Below are 20,871 nucleotides of genomic sequence, written 5' to 3'. Positions count from 1 at the left end.
TTTTCATTCAGAACCATGGTAAACCTCTCCATTATTTCAAGTCTAATTTTATTCCATTCGGATATGATTCGCTACGATTCTATAGTTTCCTTTATATAGATTCTACATATTTCTTTTTAGTGTTAGTCCTACCTGCTTCACAGGTGTTTTTTTTTTTTTTATTGTTGTTGTTGCGATCGTTGCTATTGTGAATGGAACCTTTTTTTTTTTCCTCCATTCAAAAATGAACCCGTAGAGCGATAGGATCTCTACCACCGTTTTCAGCGATGAGACTCTATGGTTCCACGGCAATCTTCTACTCGCCCCGACATTATCCTAACCGGAAGAAAGATGGCAACCGAGAGCCGCCGAGGACGGGACCGCTCTATCTCGCCTTTGTTCTCCGCTCTGTGGCCACTGCGCAGGCGTAGTCGCGCTCGTACGTCCCCCCAACCTTCCCGGTCGCGGGCCCAGCTCGGTAGCGCCGGCGCACTGGCGCGCTCGGTTTACACGCTCCGGGGCCTGTAGGCGCCGCGAGTTCCGGCTGTCGCCGCCGCCGCCGCCGCCGCTCCTGGAGGGTCGGTTGCGACGAGTAACGGCGCCGAGAGCGGCGCCGCGGCCTTCTTCTCCCGATATGTACCCGAATTGGGGCCGCTATGGCGGGAGCAGCCACTACCCGCCGCCGCCGCCGGTCCCGCCGCCGCCCCCGGTGGCGCTTCCTGAGGCCTCGCCGGGGCCCGGGTACTCGAGCTCGACGACTGCCGCCGCCCCCTCCTCCTCCGGCTTCATGAGCTTCCGCGAGCAGCACTTGGCTCAGCTCCAGCAGCTGCAGCAGATGCACCAGAAGCAGATGCAGTGCGTGCTGCAGCCCCATCACCTCCCGCCGCCCCCGCTGCCGCCCCCGCCGGGGATGCCGGGGGGCGGCTACGGGGACTGGCAGCCGCCACCGCCGCCGATGCCCCCGCCGCCCGGGCCGGCCCTCAGCTATCAGAAGCAGCAGCAGTACAAACATCAGATGCTCCACCACCAGCGAGACGGGCCTCCTGGTTTGGTTCCCATGGAGCTGGATTCCCCCCCGGAGTCGCCCCCGGTGCCGCCGGGGTCCTACATGCCTCCGTCTCAGTCCTACCTGCCCCCGCCTCAGCCGCCGCCCTCGTACTACCCTCCGGCCTCATCTCAGCCCTACCTGCCCCCCGCCCAGCCGTCCCCTTCCCAGTCCCCGCCGTCCCAGTCCTACCTGGCGCCCACCCCGTCCTACTCCTCCTCGTCCTCCTCGCAGTCCTATATGAGCCATTCGCAGTCCTATTTGCCCTCTTCTCAGGCATCTCCTTCCCGCCCTTCCCAAGGCCATTCTAAGCCCCAGCTGCTGGCCCCGCCACCGCCGTCCGCCCCTCCTGGGAATAAGACAACTGTCCAGCAAGAACCTTTGGAGAGTGGGGCCAAGAACAAGAGCGCTGAACAGCAGCAAGCTGCCCCTGAGCCAGACCCCTCTACGATGACTCCACAGGTAAGAAAACTCCTGCCCAGGGTTGAGTCTTTCACCTAGAGGGCCCTAAGTGAGCTGGCCCTGGGGGCAGTACCTAGTGCTTGGCCTGATTCCCTCCCCCCTCCCCCAACAATAACGAGCAAATCTACACTCCAAAGGATTTCACAAAAGTAAGGGATCTGACACCCCAGCTTTTTAATCCGCTAAACGTGGGTTATTAGAAGAACAGTGTTTGAGGATTTCTCGACACCAGAGTAATTGGGTGGATCAAGAGTTGGTTCCCAGATGCATTCTTTGATTTCCTTTAACCAGCCTTTTAGGTTTTGTTGCTGTTGCAAAGCCCCCCCCCCCCCCAACCTGGCCGAATTGTAACTTAAAATTGTATTTGAGAGGCAGCGTAAAAAAAGGGAGCTTCTCAAAGGGCTGACACTTGAAATGAATATAAATCTTATGACCAGTTAGCTCCTTTAAAAGAAAGTTAAGGGCCACTAATAGCTGTCAATTTCCTGAGTTAATCTCAGCAAATGAAGGATGGGAATCTTGTTCTAATCAGGAACACCCTAATTGTGTTCTTAGATATATATGCCATACCTAGGGAAGTCTACATATTTGACCTTTTTGGGAGTCTATTGGTCATTTCAGGAATTGACCCCATACCTCTCTTTTCTCACATCACTTAAAGATAGTTTTAAGACATGACCAGTTTGCTGGATTGCATTATTGTCACCATTTACTCCAGAGTAACAGCCTTGGAATTTGGCCAAGTTGGAAAAAAAAAAGTTTTCATGACATCTCTCCATTCTTGAGAGAGCTCTTCTCAACTTCTGTTTGAAGTGATGCTTCCATGTCAAAGATTGATAGAGTAGCAGTAATAAATGAATTCATTTCTTAAGAAAGAAGATGAAGTGGAAGAAATCATTTGTTTTGATTTCTTAAAATAGACACTTTTAGCAATTCCTAATCTACCTAGATTCCCTAATGAAAAGAGAATCTTTTAATCTACAAACTCAGATTTGCATATAAAAGATTTCCAAAAGATGGGAATGCAGCACTCTAATTTTAGTGGTTTGGCATTAGAAATTAAGAAAAGAAATGGAGTTGTTTTAAGTAAGTAACATGTTGTGCTTGGCACATCATCAGGAGAAAACAGTTGAGATGCTGGGGTAAAACATTAGAGTGAGAGATTCTGTTAGCTTACACCAAATTAGTACCATCCCATCAGGTTGTTTCCTCAGATTCCTCTATTATAGAGACAGAATTTCTCCCCCTTTACCACCCCTCTCTGAAATTTCCAGTTTTTTTTTTTTTTTTTTGGTGGTGGTTGTTGTTTTTGCCAACCATTCTCAGAGTTAGTCCAAGCCAAAATATGACATTTATATTCTCATCTCTACTAGACTTTTTCTGGCTTTTAGAGAGACAAATGAATTGGGGGTTTTTTGGTAGTGGTGGGGGGGGCGGATCAAGCCAGTCCTTAATATAAACATGAACACTGCTTTTCTGCTTTTGTACCCTTGTCTATGATGAACATCTTTAGTGCTTTGACTATTCAGTGCCTCAAATTCTTTGATGACAGCCAGAAAGAAAGTGGTGGAAGATGAGATTTGAGAGGTGTGAATGGATCAGAACAAGAAGGCCCTTGCTAAAGCCTCTTAAGGTGTTTTTTTTTTTTAAACCTCTCTCTAGAATTTGTCCCAACTTCTTCAACCCTCTGATATCAGGCTGTCTATGAAGCCATGCCTCAGCTTACCCATGTGATTTGGTTCTGTTCTGTTCAAATTATAAGTCCTTTGCAGAAAGAGACTGTCTCACCTTTTTTAAAAAAATTTTTGATGTTGTTTTTTTAGTTTTATTTTTTAATTTTTATTTTTAATTGAAGGATGATTGCTTTATAATGTTGTGTTGGTTTCTGCCATACAGTAATGTCTATCAGCCATAAGTATAGATATGTCCCCTCCCTCTTGAAATTCTCTCCACTCCCCACCCCAACCCACTCCTCTAGGTTGTTACAGAGCACTGGGTTGAGCTTCCTGTGTTACACAGTAACTTACTGCTAGCTGTCTGTTTTACATATGATAATGTGTGTATGATAAAGTGTGCTACTCTCTCAATTTGTCCCACCCTCTCCTTTCCCCTGTGTCCCAAAGTCTCTTCTCTATGTTCACCTTTTTATCCCCTGTAGCACCTAGGACAGTGCCTTGCAAATTGTCGGCTTCCCACAAAGATGTGTTGAGTAAGATACAAGAGTTTTCATGTTCTAGACTTAGGATACTTTGGTTTATTAGATAACAAACATTTTCTTCATGACAGTGCCAATCTCTGACAATTAACGCTTCTTTGTTGATTCATAGTTTGTTTTTGGAGTATGTCATCAAAAATTTTTTTATGGTGAAAGATTTTAAATATGCACAAAAGTAGAGAAAATACTATGATTTCCCCCCCATACCCATCACTCAGATTCAACAAGTATCAAGATTTTGCCATATATGCTTTACCGAGGCCTTAATTGTGGTTCTTGCTTGAAATATTTTTATGTGACTCTTAGATCTCATGTCATTTCATTCCTGCACTTTTATTAATTGACATCTTTTTTTTTTTAAAGGACTTTTTTCTAAGGTAAACACACATTATAACACCTGACAAAATTAACAGGTTTCTATCTATCATCTAATACCTGACCTATTTACATTTCCCCTATTGTCTCATCATACTAATCAAAATAATTCCCTGGATTTATCCATGTTAAAATTCCCAACTGGACTCAATAATGTTTTGAGGGCTTGTTCCAATTGGGATTCAGTTGAGGCATTTTGGGGCAGAATAGTTTTGTTGTAGCGCTGTATTGTGCATTGCAGGATGTTTAGCAGCCTCTCCCTGCTAGATGCCAGTAGCAGCACCTGGTTGTGAAAACCAAAAATATTTCTGGATGTTGCCAAATATCCTGGGGGCAAAATCACTCTCCCTTAAGAACACCTGATTCAGGTCAGTCTCTCCTAGTCTCTTTTTCTGCTCCTGCCATTGATCTTGATGAAAAATCTATGTTGGTTGTCCTAGAGAATGTCCCACATTCTGAATTTGTCTGTTGTCTCATAGTGGTGTTTGGCTGGTTCCTTTCTCTCTCCCATGCGTTTTGTAAACTAGACATTAACGATGAAACCCTCTTAGGTTTAAGTTCACCTTTTGGCAAGGGGACTTTGTAACTAGGGAGCACTGTGTACTTCTTTGGCATCCCTTCAGGAGACACTCAATACCTGATTGTCCCATAGTGGTGCCAAAATTGCTTAGGGCGTGACAGTCCGGTTCCTCCGCTGTAAAGCTTCCCGTAAATACTGCATCTAATGTTTCATCTAGTGCTTCATCCATTGATGGTCTTTGAGTAAGTCATTTCTTAATTAGAGGTTACAATGTGGTGATTTTTTTCTGCCATTTCTTCTACATTTACCATCAGGCATTTCATAAAGAAAAACTTTATCACTCATAAACTAGGGCTATTTGATTGGAAATGCAGTTAGTATATAAAGGATAAATGCTTGATAGTCTTCCATGTAATTTCTAGTTTTCATCGTAAAGTGTTGATTTAATGGAATATGATTTTTGAAGAATTAACTTTTCTCTGAGTTTAATGAAGTAGCTAGGTAAAATGCATACTAGTCTTTTATTTTTTCATGAATTGTAATTTATTTTTTTATTCTCAAAACTTAGGTAAAGTTGTTGACTTTGATTAGAGTTTTTAGTCATTATTTAATATTCAAATATTTGTTAACAACTGTGTGCCAAGAACTGCGCTTAGTACTGGAGATGAGATGGTGATCAAAATAGGCAAGGTACCTCCTGTCATTGGATTTGTTCCAATGGGAGAAAAAGACATTTAAAAAGTAATTAAGAGAAGTATAAAGTGCTGAGGAATTATAAAATAGAGAATGTCACTAGACAGTGCCATAGGAATAGGAAAAGGTGAGCTTTTTTAAGTTCACCATTGTAGTCACAGTGCCTTGCTAGGGTCTAACACATAGTAGATGAATAATAAATATTTTTCGAATGATTGAATATAGCCAGGAGCTCTAACCTCATTGAAGAGATCTCCCTTTACAAGTAGTATTTAAATGAAATCTGAAGAAGGGTTAGGAAATAACCAGATAGGAGTTCAAAGAATTAAGTTCAGTAAGGTTGACTGAAAGGTCAAGGTGAGACTTCATCTTAAGGGTGGTAGAAGCCATTGAAGGGTTTTATATGGGCATTGTGCCAGATTGGCCTTTTGAAAGTTCATTCTGCTTTGGGGAGAGTGGAGTCGAAAAGAACAAGAGTGATCTAGAGAGTGCTCCAGGCAGGAGTTAACAGTGGCTTGGACTTGGATGGTGATGGAAAAGATGGAGAGAAGTGGAAAGACTGGAGAAATATTTAGGTGCTAGAATCCAATTGGAGATTGAGTAGTAGTGGAGAGGGTGGCATCAGGGATGCTTGCTGGGTTTCTGAGATAGGAAACTGGGTGGATGATGGTTCCACATACTAATAGCCTACAGGAAAGGGAACAGCAGGTCTGGGGATGAAAAGAAAATGATGAGTTTAAGTTTTAGATTTACTGAGTTTAAGATCCTTGAGATAAAAGATTCCAAATGGAGATGTCCAGTTGGAAGTTAGGTATAGGTTTGGATTCTAGGAGCCAGATCTGAGAGACGTGATGGACTTGTGAGTCATCAGCATAAAAATGATATTTGAAGGCACAGAAATGGATGAGGTCTCCTGAGGAGTGTGTTTAGAGCAAGAATCAAGTTTAAAGGACATTGAGCCTAGCCCTGCAGAACCGCAGTATCTAAGGGAACCACTAGGAAGAGAGGCCGAATAAGTAGATGGAAAATCAGGACAGCGAAGTGCCACAGAAGTGAGAGGAAGACTGTTTCTAGGAGGAGAGAGTGGTCAACTGTGTCACTGCTGAGAGGTCAAGCAAGATGAAGACCATGAGTTATCTTTTGCATTTACTGACATGTAGATTATTGTTGACCTTGGCAGGAGCAGTTTCATAGTGACTGAAGCCATATTGCATTGATTTGAGGAGTGATGGAAGGTGAGGAAATGGGGATGGTGAGTATAGACAACTCTTTCAAGAAGTTTGACTGAAGAAGAGAGAGAATGTGGGCAGGAGCTGGAGGAAGAGGAAAGTAAAGGAGTTTTTTGTTTTTTCCCTAAAATGGGATAAAGATTATCCGGTGACCTTAATTCTTGAAATAGAGTGTGAACTTTTAAAAATACTGTAAATAAATATATTTTAAGTGAATTTTTCAAATGGAAATCCGTTTCATCATTTTACCAAGTCTTCTCTCCCCAAACCACTTGCTTTAGGATATGGCATTGAATATTTAGTGTTACAGGCATTTATCCTAATCAACCTGGATAGGAAAGGCAACTTTTCAGAATTAATCTTTAAAGCATCACATACATATACACATATATTCATTCATTCTCTCTCTGTTCCTCCTTCTTTATATTTCCCTACTTGGAGAATCACTCAGTACCTGGTTCCTTACTGTACTGGTAGCAAGTAGTCAGTGAGTACTTGCTGAATTAATTAGCATCTTTTTTGGTAATGGTATTTGTGATGAATACATCCTTACTTTTGAACTCCATTCAGTCTCTTTTTGAATGGGACATGTACTATGTTTTTCCTCTACGAATGACCTAACATCCTATATGAAATGAAGTTGTCTGATACAATGGGATATTCAGAAGAACTGGCTACTATTTCAGCTTCATTATCAAGTCCAGGCACGTTTTTATTCGTTTCTAAAATAGAGATAAAGCAAGCAGCCTTCTCTGGGATCACTGAGGACATTTCTGAATGATTTCATCATCATTCATTTGTAGAGCTTTAAAGATGTGCCAGAACCTTGTCCTAGGATTGAATTAGAACTGGGTTCTGCTTATTGGGTTCATATTAAATGGAAATAGACCTGCAGTGCATGCTATCCATAAACCAACAAGTACTTGAGTTCCTAACAAGGTTCTTAATCTTAGACTAGGTCTAAGACAAAGATAGAAAGCATGAAAATAAGGTTGGTGCAGATTGATAAAGAATCTAGACCTGAAGAATCTTCATATCTATAGCCACTGGCTTCTAGTTTTAGGAAAGATGGTTTGCATCTTTGTATCTTTTGGTAATGCTTTCAAAGCAACTTTAAAAAGGGAAACTTTTAACTTCTACTTGAAAGAGTTTATTAATTTTTTAAAGCTAGAAGATAAGTGTTTTTCAGTATTTTCATAGAATAATGGAAGAAAGTTAAAAATGTTTTAATACCACATTATTGTTGACTGTCATAGCAGTGTGATTTTTTTTTCATGTTGGATAGTAAAAGTAATTACATTCCAGGAGCTGATGATTATGTGTATGATAATCAAAAAGAAAAAAAATCTAGTTGTGACCCAAACTTCAAGATGAAGTTAGTGAGATGGCATTTATTCTTCTAATGGATTGCAGCAAGTTTCAGGTCACAGAAATTAGTAGCCTAGAAGAGCAGTGTTTAGCTGCTCAGCGGGTCGCTTACTGACTTTCTACCGTGTACTCCAGCAGTGTGCTTAAATGCCAGGTAGGATACGAGAAAAGCACGAAACATCTCTCTCCCAAGAAAATTACATTCTGTGATTGAAAAAACAGATAACAGTATGTTTAGTGAGAAAAGAATATAATGTATATTTGTGTGTGGAAAATTAGAGAGGATATACAATAAAATAATAACAATATAGGAAATTCTGGTTATCCAAAGATAATGAATCCCAGTGAATTCAAGTAACATGAATCCGTTTAACACAGAACCAAAAGTTTATTGTAAAAGGTAAAAAAAACCCTTGATTTGGGACACAGTCTTGAAAAATAAAGCTCAAAAATTGTAAAGAATAGCTGAATCTTAAGAGTTTATAAAGAACAAAGTGTAGATCAGGTTTCTGTACTGTAATTTTTTTTTTTTTTTTTGTACTGTAATTTTTGTGACAAAATTGTATGACAGCACTATACTGTCGTCATTTGTTTTTGGCTATGTTGAAAAAATATTTTAGGGATTTATACATTTTTCTAGGGACTTTTTTTCAACCTTTGATGTTCATACTCTTGCAGTTCCTGTTATAAGAATTCTTTCTGGTTGTTAACTGGTAGTACTGCTCCATCCTCCCCTCCAATATCATTTTCATAAAATCCTGCATCTTTATAATTGTAATAGAAGTATATGCTGTTGTTAATTATAGAAGTATATAGGGCAGTTCATTAGTGAATATTTTAGTGTTATGACAGCTTTTTTTTCCCCCTTATACAACCTTGTAACCATGGGGAATTATATAACACTGGGAAAATGAAGATCCTGTAGTTATTTCTGAGTGCTGAGTTTTTTAAGTTGATTTTAATTATTGTTTGTTTACTTATTTGTAGTTGAGTCTCTTTATTTGAGATGTTTTATGTTTTATTAAGTTTTCAAGAACACTGAATTAGTGAAATCTGAACCATTGCTCCTAGTTGGGAAATACAGGGTTAGGTGTCTGTGGGCCTTTGGTCACGTGGTTGATTCCATCAACCAATCAGTACATAATTTTGTTTCATATGTGTTTCTGTTTAGACACCGTGTTTAATGTATACTGTTGGTTCACGAACATTGAACTCAGCAGCCGACAGCACTATAGCACACGCCTGATGGAAGCTTATCCAGGACAGATGCATTTTCTCCATAAGGCACACCACAGTCTTCTTGCACTTAGGACAGTAGACAGCAGTTCAGCGCTGTGCTTGGCGGTGAGGGGGCGGGGTGCATTTTAAATAGGAAAATCCTCAACAAAAAGTACAGGAATATGAAAAATGTGGCTTTAAAGAGACCTTGAAAAGAACACTCATTTACAGTACAAGAGCTCAACAAAAAGGCCAAGCATGGCCATTTTCTGCCTCAGCTGGGAACATGCAGTTCGGGTAACTCAAATTTTTTGCCCATCTCTTTGAGTGTCCACAAGTGACTGTGAAAGTTCCCTGAGCATTGATTTTGGAGTTAGGGATAAATTTTAGCAAATAGGCAATTCACAAATATAGAATCCATGAGTAATGAGGATAGACTGTATCTTCTAATTTTTTTCCACATTACACTTATTGTTGTAGTTTTTAGAAAGTGGAAGCATGAAATAAGCATACAGAAAATCAAATTACAGTAATATTTGGCAGACAGAGTGAAACTTTTGCAATACATAGAAAGCATTCTGAAACAATGTATCCCTTGGTGTGGCAAGATTAATGATACCGGGCTCCGCTGGTGGCTCAGTGGTGAAGAATCTGCCTGCCAGTGCAGGGGCCACAGCCTCAGTCCCTGGTCTGGCTAGGTCCCATGTGTCACGGAGCCGCTAAGCCCGTGCGCCGCAGCTGTTGAGACTGCTCTAGAGCGCGGGAGCCACGGCTACTGAGCCCCTGTGCTTCAGCTACGAGAGCCTGTGCTCCACAGGCGGAGAAGTCACCACAGCGAGAGGTCCACGCCCTGCAGCTGGAGAAAAGCCTGCTTAGCCACACAGACCCAGCACAGCCAAAAATAAGGAAATACAGTTAAAAGAGAAAGATTAATGATACAGCAGGGGCTTAAAAGAGGGAAGGACAATGCCAAAGAGAAGACTGAGAAAGGAGGTAGGACTGTTGGTTATATTCGTTAACCATGAGACCGCTATGGATAAAACTTAACAAACTAAAAGGCAAGTTAAAAACAAGTAGCTGTGAATACTGGAAGGATTTACTCTGGTCGTTTAGAGAAAGACTGCTTTCACCTCCAAAAGCGTGTTTGTTTGTTTTTTAAGACAGTAGAGAAGTATATTGAATTAATATATATGGTTTAACTTCAGTTCAGTTCAATCGCTCAGTCGTGTCCGACTCTCTGCAACCCCATGAACCGTAGCATGCCAGGCCTCCCTGTCCATCACCAACTCCCGGAGTTTACCCAAACTCACGTCCATTGAGTCGGTGATGCCATCCAACCGTCTCATCCTCTGTCGTCCCCTTTTCCTGGTTTAACTTAATTATATACATTTGGGGGGGAAATGGAAAGATCTTGTTTATTTGCCTTTCTCAGTTCAGCTTTACCTTTTATTATGTATAAGTACGTGAACACAGACACAGATGTAGCTCTCTGTCAAAACCAAATTGCAGATATATAGGATTGTCAACTAAAATTCTTAAGAAAAAAAAATGGTTTCTCTTGTAGGAACAGCAGCAGTATTGGTATCGACAGCACCTGCTTAGTTTGCAGCAGAGGACGAAAGTGCATTTGCCAGGACACAAAAAGGGTCCTATTGTAGCAAAGGATGCAGCTGAGCCAGTGAAGGAAGAAGTTACTGTACCTGCCACCAGCCAAGTACCAGAACCCCCTGCATCTGAGGAGCCCCCATTACCACCCACTAATGAAGATGTAGCACCTCCTCTCCCACCTGAGGAGCCCCAGGTAACCATGAAATTAATTACTTGGTATTTTTAAATTGTTCAGCTTTTTTTCTGATTCATATATATGTATGTATGTATGTCTGTATATATACCTTTGTTTTAAATGGATATATTTTTTTTCATTTTTTTTTTAAGTTCATGTAAAATTTCTTCTGTGGAATAATCAGATATATGCCTCAAGGTATTTAGAAAAGAACATTTTTTTCATGGTTTAAGTGAAATTGAAGAATTAGACACTCTTCTGAATTGAGCATCTAAGCACTAAAGGGATGCCAGGGTGGATGTTTTTATGTTGACAGCACAGGCAATAATTTAAGAGATTCAGCTTTATTGTCAAACTGCCTGGGCTGTAGTCCAGGCACTGCTTCTTACTGGTGGTGACTCTGAGCAAGTTAATTCACCATTCTATGCTTCAATATCCTCATCTACAAAATGGACATATTTAAATTGTAGCTTTTTTATAGAGCCAGTGAAGCATTAAATGTGAGTGATAATCCGTGAAGCTTAACCTACTGACTGGCACATGGAAAGTCCTCACATTGGTCCAAAGGTCATTGTTCTCCCAAGAGCCTTATGTGGAAACATTAATGAAACATAATGATTACACTGTAGTCAGCTGGTGAAAAGTGACTAATGGTGAAAAAGAGGTTTCTCATATAGTGGAAAGGACACTAACTGTGGATCACTTTCTGCTGGGGAAATGGTAATCCTGTTTAGGAGCAGTGAGGTGATTATTCTAGCAAAGACTGTGGGATTTGTAAATTCCTTTGTGTTAGTATTCATGATCACAGGATAAGACACTAAGATTTTAACAGAACTAAGTATTTTATCTAAAGATAGAATAGCTTTTCTCAGCCAGAGTTGCAGGGATTCTGGACTTTATGATACCAAACTATTATAGCATAATACTTTATTACATATTCAGGTTTCTTGTAACTTGGTTGCTGTTTATGACTTAGAAAAAAGCATATCCCCTCTTTGACCTTCAGTCTGAGGACCCGGAAGAGGACGCCAGGTTAAAGCAGTTGCAGGCTGCAGCCGCGCACTGGCAGCAGCACCAGCAGCATCGAGTTGGCTTCCAGTACCAGGGAATCATGCAGAAGCATACTCAGCTCCAGCAGATCCTGCAGCAGTACCAGCAGGTTATCCAGCATCCCCCACACATCCAGGTGAGAGCTCCCCGGGACGTGGGGGAGTTGTCCCAGGTGTTTAAGGGATTTGTTTCTCATGAAAGAGGTTTAAGTGTGACAGAAGAGAAGGATCAGATGTTCCCCCTGGAGTGCCCACGTAGTTGTCACATTTGTCCCCTGTGGATTTTAAAAGATAACACACTACTACTGTCTGTAAAACTGGTAAATACTAAGGACTTAGTGTAGAGCACAGGAAATTATATTCACTATCTTATAGTAACCTATAATGGAAAAGATTTTGAAAAAGAGTGTGTGTGTGTGTGTATATATTATATACATATATACATATATCTATATATATATAGCTTTGCACCTGATACACAATATTGTCAATTAACTAGACTTCAGTTTAAAAAACACAGGGAATTCCCTGACAGTCCAGTGGTTAGGACTCTGAGCTTTCACTGCTGAGAGTGTAGATTCAAATCCTGGTCAGGTAACTATGCCCGCCACCCCCACACCCCCCAGAAAAAAAATAGAAAGAACCAGAACTTCCTATGTTGCTTCAAGTGTGTTTTGCCTAAAAAAATACAAGCAAAAATCTACCAACAAGATGAAAGCAACCACCCCAGAAAGCCTATGCAAATATACCACAAAAGATGAAGTGACTTAGATCCTTGTATGTCTTGTATCTTTGAGGTATAAACTTATGTCTATAACAGATCATTTTCAGTTATAGTATTAAAAGGATCTATAGTAATAGTAAAAACTTGAAAAATACTGCTGAGATAGGTATTTGCTTTAGTGTTTATTTTTTTTTTTTAAAGCATATCCTTTTATTTTTTAAAAAATCTATCTATTTTTGGCTATGCTGGGTCTTTGTTGCTGTGCAGGTTTTCTCTAGTTACAGAGGGCGGAGGCTACTGTAGTTGCGATACACAGGCTTCTTATTGCAGTGGCTTCTCTTGTTGCAGAGCACAGGCTCTAGGCGCATGGGTTTCAGCAGTTGCAGCATGAGGGCTCAGTAGTTGTGGCTCGTGGGATCTAGAGCACGGTCTCAGTAGTTGTGGCACGTGGGCTTTGTTGTGGGCATATGGGGTCGTCCCTGAGCAGGGATCAAGCTCAGGTCCCCTGCGTTGGCAGGCAGATTTCTTACCCACTGCGCCACCAGGGAAGTGCAGTTGATTTTTTTTTTTCCAACTCTGTGATAACTTACATAATTTAAAAGGAGAAAGGCGAATGGTCACTATTGAAGGGATTTAACAAGCTTATCCTTAGCGTTCCTTAGTGTTGTGCTCCAAGTTCATAAGGCTTCAAGTGCCCTTGACTCCTTGATATTTCAGCTTAAAATTACTTCTCTCCTGTGAATGTCTTAAGAGTCATCTGCATCCCTCTGTTCGTAGACCATGTCCGTAGATGTGCAGATGCGGCACTACGAGATGCAGCAGCAGCAGTTCCAACACCTCTACCAAGAATGGGAGCGGGAGTTTCAGCTGTGGGAGGAGCAGCTCCACTCCTACCCTCACAAAGATCAGCTCCAGGAGTATGAGAAGCAGTGGAAAACGTGGCAGGGACACATGAAAGCCACTCAGACCTATCTCCAGGACAAAGTCAGCGCACTTCAGAACGTGAAGAACCAGTACATGGGGAACATGTCCATGCCGCCCCCGTTTGTCCCCTATTCTCAGATGCCTCCGCCCCCGCCAACGATGCCCCCGCCGGTGTTGCCGCCGTCGCTGCCACCGCCAGTGATGCCCCCAGCCCTGCCAACGTCAGTCCCACCACCTGGCATGCCCCCACCCGTGATGCCACCGTCGCTACCGAGCTCTGTGCCCCCACCTGTGATGCCTCCGTCTCTTTCTTCCGCGGGGCCGCCGCCCGTCCTCCCCCCGCCTTCCCTGTCCTCAGCGGGGCCGCCGCCGGTCCTCCCCCCGCCTTCTCTGTCTTCGACTGCACCTCCCCCTGTCATGCCCCTGGCCCCGCTCTCTTCAGCCACACCTCCTCCAGGAATCCCTCCCCCCGGAGTTCCCCAGGGGATGCCTCCTCCCTTGACAGCAGCCCCAGTTCCACCCGCCTCCAGCTCTCAGAACTCACAAGTCCCCGAGAAACCTCGACCAGCACTGCTGCCCACCCCTGTGTCTTTTGGTTCAGCCCCACCCTCGGTTTACCATCCTCCACTGCAGTCAGCCCTTGGCCCGTCCGACCAAGCCAATTCCAAAGCTCCTCTGGGCAAGTCTACTCTGCCGTACAGTTCGTTCTCATCCGAGCCAGGACTCGGGGAGGCTTCAGCTGCTCCATCTCAGCCACTCACCGCAGTCAAGGATATGCCAGGGAGGTCAGGTGGACTGCTTCCAGATCCTCCTAGAAGCAGTTACTTGGAAGGTCCAAGAGGCCCAAGGTAGGTCTGCCTTTTTATTTGGGGAGGGGGTGGGAAGTGGTGGGGGGTGGATGATGGCTGTTTTGCTGGTGTAGGTTGAGTAGGCTTTTACATTCTGTTTGTACTTTTATATACATTCCTGGTTTACAATGAATAATGTTAGTATTGTTCACTCTTTAGACATGGCATAATGAAATCTAGAAATGGCAACATACCGCCTTTCCTTGATGTCGCTGCTTTTGTCCTATATGTAGAGATTTTATTCCAGGATGAATGTAGTGGTTTTAAAGTAATGCTTACCAATTTCTTAGTGACTTTGACTTTCAGCTTCAAAATCATTATTTATTTATTGATCTTTTTTACTCTTTGTTGATTTGACAAATAAATGGATTGGTAACTTCTTTTTGTGAGATGATGTGCTAGCTGTAGCAGATAAAAATGAATAAGTGTCTAGTGAAATAGGCAGTGAAATTTAAGGGTAAACAAGACTTTTATCCATTTGTTCAGCAAATATTTATTAAGTTTCTGCTCTGTGCTTCTAGCAGTGAACATAACAGATAAAATCCCTGCCCCCATGGAACTTTTATCCTTTATATTTTCCTCTATTTAAAAGATGTTTTTCTCTTGTCTGAACCACATTTTTATTTAGAAAAGCACAAAAAATATTTACCAGTAGTTTCTAAAGTTTTTCTTTTACCTTTTAAAAGGGGTTAAATGTATTTTTCAAAATTTGTAGAAATATTTTTCTCCAAAGTTGGCCTAAATGATGATTTTCTTATAGAAAAACACTTTCAATCAGAATTTTTTCCAGTTGGAAATTGTACTGGAAATATATACTCCTTACACAAAATTTAGACAGGCTAGGAAAGTATTGAAAAAAGTAAATGTCACCTAATTCTACCATCTGGACATAATTTTTAAAACGTATGTCATAAAAAATTGAATCATACTAAGTAATATTATTTTGTAACTTGATTTTTCACTTATCAGTATTGGTTAGTTTTCCATCTCAGTGTCGATGGATCTACATTACCTAAATTCAATATTTGAAAACAAAATATGTCTTTTATTTATTCCCCAAGTTTATATTCAGAAAACAAAACTCCATCCAAAAATGAAAGCTAATTAGAGGCAATTGACATGAATTCCTCTGAGTACCAGAAGCCTTGTCAGAGGCATTACATATATTATCCCATGGAGTCTTCTTGATAGCCTGTGAACTTGACAGGTTTACCCCTACATTTACCCTTTACAAACCAGGGCTGGAGAGGATTCGGTATCTTGCTCAGGATCGTGAAGTGGGGGAGGTGAACCCGCATCCAACAGAAGGGGCTGAGTTCAGAGGGTCCCACGAGCAAGAGTGCTAGTTAAGCACTGTGTATAATGCTGTGATTCAGTGATGTTCATCCTGTCAGTGATTAGAAGTGCATCTGTAGTCTTGGTTCATTTGGCATGTGTTTCATCTTGATTTGAATTCCTACTTAACTCCTGGATTGAGAGCATTACCTTTTAGATCTGGTAATTGACTTGTTGTGTGACATTCTTGTAACCTATGTCGTTCCTATACAACATAGGTTTCCTGCTCCCTTTCTTTCTGGCATAATCATGTTTTCTCTCTTCTGCCTACCAAAATCTTAATTTTGTAAATTTAGGACCTGTTTTAAGTTTTTTCTTGCCTTAAGATACAGTTAATAATTTCAGCGCTAGGAGGATCTTATCAATTATCTAGTGTAATTTTCCCTCTATAACAACTCACCTTGGTGTTGCGTTTTAGTTTATCATCCTGGGTCTTGCACGTTACCTTATTTGTTCTTCTCCGTCATCTTATGAAGTAAATGGGTAAAGGGAGCTGAGATTTGGAGAGGTTATATATAAATTGCCTCGGATGTCATAGCAAATATGGCTATGATGGCTGAGATGGGGTTAGAATCCAAGGCTTTCTGATCCACTCTTAAGTCCGTTGCTCTTCCTGTGACAAGCAGTTGATGGACTCTACTTCAGCATTGCCACTGCAATGAGCAGCACTGCCCTATACGGTGTTGACAGTTTTCTAGAGATTTTATTTCTTACACTGAGCATAAATATGTTACTTTGACTCCTACATGTTGATTCTAGATCTGCCTATGTGGTGCAATACATAGTGGCTTACCCTGTTCTTCTTCAGGGTGTACCTGCCATTGTTTAAAGACCATTCTCTTGTCTCCACGGCCTTACCCATTCTGCTCTGCCATCACATAAGCTGAAGTTCTGTTCTTTTCACACTTAACATTGGTTCTAGCTTTCTGCTGTAATGTTCATGGTCCCTAGCTTTCTCCTGCTTTATTGTTTATGGTCCTTTGAAGAGCTCTTGGTTTGTCAGTCTGCCTCAGAATGAACACGTACTTCAGATGGAGCAGACCATAGGCTTGTTACTGACTTTGACATAAAGAATGTACTTATATAGCTGAACATACTGCTTTTTTTGGTGGCGGTTCAGTACTCCATGGTGTTGACTCGTGTTGAGCGAAAAATCAGTTTGGCCTCCTAGGTCTTTTTCATCTTACTGTTATTAAACCAGTTCTCTCTCACCCTGAACTTGTACAGTTTTTTGTCTTTTTTATTTTTTCTTTTTCTTTTCTTTTTCCAAGACTTTACATTTTGTCTAGTTAGGTTTGGGTCTGCATTCCAGTCTGCTGAAATCTTGGTGAATGGAGGTTACATTGCTTTTAGGTATGAGATACCCTTTCCCAGCTCTTTTCCACCTGCAGCTTTGATAAGAACGGCATTTTTTGTCCCTGAATTAAATGCTGCTCACATTTTTTACCTTAATCCTGCTCACAGTTTTCTGAAAAATCTGGATTTAGACTGCTTTTTAAAAACTGAAGGTTTACAAGAAGTCGAGTAACATAACTGCATTATATGTAAATAGCATACCACATTTGTTGAGCATCTGAGGCAGCTTTTTGAAACTGTATATATGTGTATGTATCATTGAATTCACCAGGCCTTGTAGAAGACTACCCCTGCTCCAGTAAACTGTCATGTTAGTAGATGTTGGTTTCCAAGAGTCTTTTAGTTTCAGTAATAAAACTTTTTTATTGAAGAGTAACATACAGAGATCATATGTACAAAATCATAAGTGTATACCTTAGTAAATTTTCACGAATAGCTAGGCCCTACTCAAATCAAGAAATAGAAATTAATGGTGTCTGATGCAGTCTCAAAAACGATAGAATGATCTCTCTTCGTTTCCAAGGCGAATCATTCACTATCATGGTAATACAAGTCTGTGCCCCAACCAGTAATGCTGAAGGAGCTGAAGTTGAACAGTTCTATGAAGACCTACAAGACCTTCTAGAACTAACACCCCAAAAAGATGTCCTTTTCATTATAGGGGACTGGAATGGAAAAGTAGGAAGTCAAGAAACACCTGGAGTAACATGCAAATTTGGCCTTGGAGTACAGAATGAAGCAGGGCAAAGGCTAATAGAGTTTTGCTAAGTGAACGCACTGGTCATAGCAAACACTTCTTCCAATAACACAAGAGAAGACTCTACACATGGACATCACCAGGTGATCAATACCAAAATCAGATTGATTGTATTATTTGCAGCCAAAGATGGAGAAGCTCTATACAGTCAGCAAAAACAAGACCGGGAGCTGATTGTGACTCATATCATGAATAAGAATATTGCCAAATTCAGATGTAAATTGAAGAAAGTAGGGAAAACCACTAGACCATTCAGATATGCTCTAAATCAAATCCCTTACGATTATACAGTAGAAGTGAGAAATAGATTCAAGGGATTAGATCTGATAGACAGAGTGCCTGAACTATGGATGGAGGTTTGTGACACTGTACAGGAGACAGGGATCAAGACCATCCCCTAGAAAAGGAAATGCAAAAAAGCAAAATGGCTGTCTGAGGAGACCTTACAAATAGCTGTGAAAAGAAGAGAAGCAAAAAGCAAAGGAGAAAAGGAAAGCTATACCCCTTTGAATGCAAATTCCAAAGAATAGTAGTGAGAGATAAGAAAGCCTTCCTCAGTGATCAGTGCAAAGAAATAGAGGAAAACAATAGAATTGGAAAGACTAGAGATCTCTTCAAGAAAATTAGGGGTATTAAGGGAACTTTTCATGCAAAGATGGGTTCAATAAAGGACAGTGATGGTATGGACCTAACAAAAACAGAAGATAGTAAGAAGAGGTGGCAAGAATACACAGAACTATACAAAAAAGATCTTCACAACCCAGATAATCACAATGGTATGATCACTCACCTAGAGCCAGACATCCTGGAATGCGAAGTCAAGTGGGCCTTAGGAAGCATCACTATGAACAAAGCTAGTGGAGGTGATGGAATTCCAGTTGAGCTGTTTCAAATCCTAAAAGATGTTGCTGTGAAAGTGCTGCACTCAATAGGCCAGCAAATTTGGAAAACTCAGCAGTGGCCACAGGACTGGAAAAGGTCAGTTTTCATTCCAGTCCCAAAGAAAGGCAATGCCAAAGAATGCTCAAACTACTGCACAATTGCTCTCATCTCACACGCTAGTAAAGTAATGCTGAAAATTCTCCAAGCCAGGCTTCAGCAGTATGTGAACCGTGAACTTCCAGATGTTCAAGTTGGTTTTAGAAAAGGCAGAGGAACCAGAGATCAAATTGCCAGCATTCGTTGGATTATTGAAAAAGCAAGAAAATCCCAGAAAAACATCTATTTCGGCTTTATTGACTATGTCAAAGCCTTTGACTGTGTGGCTCACCATAAACTGTGGAAAATTCTTAAAGAGATGGGAATACCAGACCACCTGACCTGCCTCTTGAGAAACCTGTATGCAGGTCAAGAAGCAACAGTTAGAACTGGACATGGACCAACAGATTTGTTCCAAATAGGAAAAGGAGTACATCAAGGCTGCATATTGTCACCCTGCTTATTTAACTTATATGCAGGGTACATCACGAGAAATGCTGGGCTGGAGGAAGCACAAGCTGGAATCAAGATTGCCAGGAGAAATATCAATAACCTCAGATATGCAGATGACACCACCCTTATGGCAGAAAGTGAAGAAGAACTAAAGAGCCTCTTGATGAAAGGGAAAGAGGAGAGTGAAAAAGTTGGCTTAAAGCTCAACATTCAGAAAACTAAGATCATGGCATCTGGTCCCATCACTTCATGGCAAGTAGATGGGGAAATGGTGGAAACAGTGACAGACTTGATTTTTTGGAGCTCCAAAGTCACTGCAGATGGTGACTGCAGCCATGAAATTAAAAGACGCTTACTCCTTGGAAGAAAAGTTAATGACCAACCTAGGTAGCATGTTAAAAAGCAGAGACGTTACTTTGCCGACAAAGGTCCGTCTAGTCAAGGCTATGGTTCTTCAGTAGTAAGGTATGGATGTGAGAGTTGGGCTATAATGAAAGCTAAGCATGGAAGAATTGATGCTTTTGAACTGTGGTGTTGGAGAATACTCTTGAGAGTCCCTTGGGCTGCAGGGAGGTCAAACCAGTCCGTCCTAAAGGGAATCAGTCCTGAATAGTCATTGGAAGGACTGATGCTGAAGCTGAAACTCCAATACTTTGGCCACCTGATGTGAAGTGACTCATTTGAAAAGACCCTGATACTGGGAAAGATTGAGGGCAGGAGGAGAAGGGGACGACAGGATGAGATGGTTGGGTGGCATCACTGACTCAATGGACGTGAGTTTGAGTAAACTCCCAGGAGTTGTTGATGGACAGGGAAGCCTGGCATGCTGCAGTCAATGCGGTTGCAAAGAGTCGGACATGACTGAGCGTCTGAACTGAACTGACAAGTCTTGCTCATGCCCCTTTCCATTTTTCCTTATCCCAAGGTAACCACTATACCAACTTTTTACGTGAATGGTTATTTTTGCCTATTTCTGAACTTTTTATTTTGGTAAATGGACTCATGCTGTATGTACTTTTTTAAGTCTGGCACCTTTTCCTTGTTATATTATATTGTTGTGAGATTCGTCGGTGGTGGTCATCCTCGTTCCTGTACGGGGTTTTATTGTGTGAATATACCACAGTGTGTTCATCCATTCTGATTTGATGGTCATTTGAGTTTTCTGGCATAACACTGCATTGTGCCTTTGGTGCTATATATGTCCCTTTAGATACGCACGTATGTATGTGTGCATGTGTGTTTGTACTTAATTTTGTTTAGATGTGTACACCAAGGACTAGAATTGCTTTGTCATGGGAGTATGAATAATATTCTACTTTGATAAACATGGTCAGTTGTCCAAAGTGGTTGTGTCAGTTTATACTCTCATCATCAGTGTTTCTGTACTGCAATTTTTTTATACTCTCCTCAGCACTTGGTATTATTGAACTTTAAAATTTTAGCAGTCTTGGTGGGTGTCTAGTGATACTGTAATATGGATTTAATTTATATTTCCCTGATGATGAATGGAATTGACTTCTATTTGATTATCATTCAGTTGGATTTCCTCTTGTGAAACAC

At 41.4% G+C, this 20,871-nt stretch overlaps 1 protein-coding gene across 3 annotated transcripts in view; it reads left to right on the top strand.

Moving 5' to 3' along the window:
• The first annotated feature begins 452 nt into the window (after positions 1-452).
• Positions 453-20,871, top strand: part of YLPM1 (YLP motif containing 1) — a 62,415-nt gene continuing 41,996 nt past the window's right edge. The window contains exons 1-4 of one of the 3 annotated variants that reach the window (XR_009695056.1): positions 453-1,486; positions 10,669-10,905; positions 11,894-12,073; positions 13,438-14,432. Coding sequence is in view for 2 of the 3 variants with exons in the window: in XM_061156619.1 (XP_061012602.1) it covers positions 614-1,486; positions 10,669-10,905; positions 11,894-12,073; positions 13,438-14,432 (2,285 nt within the window). In the remaining variant the exon portion in view is untranslated. The remainder of the gene's footprint in view (positions 1,487-10,668; positions 10,906-11,893; positions 12,074-13,437; positions 14,433-20,871) is intronic. The other 2 variants (XM_061156619.1, XM_061156618.1) reach the window with 2 other exon arrangements.

The sequence above is a fragment of the Dama dama genome, chromosome 12, assembly GCF_033118175.1.
Source record: "Dama dama isolate Ldn47 chromosome 12, ASM3311817v1, whole genome shotgun sequence".
Lineage (NCBI taxonomy): Eukaryota > Metazoa > Chordata > Mammalia > Artiodactyla > Cervidae > Dama > Dama dama.
Note: the sequence above shows the minus strand (reverse complement) of the source record. Positions and strands in the feature narration are given on the sequence as shown.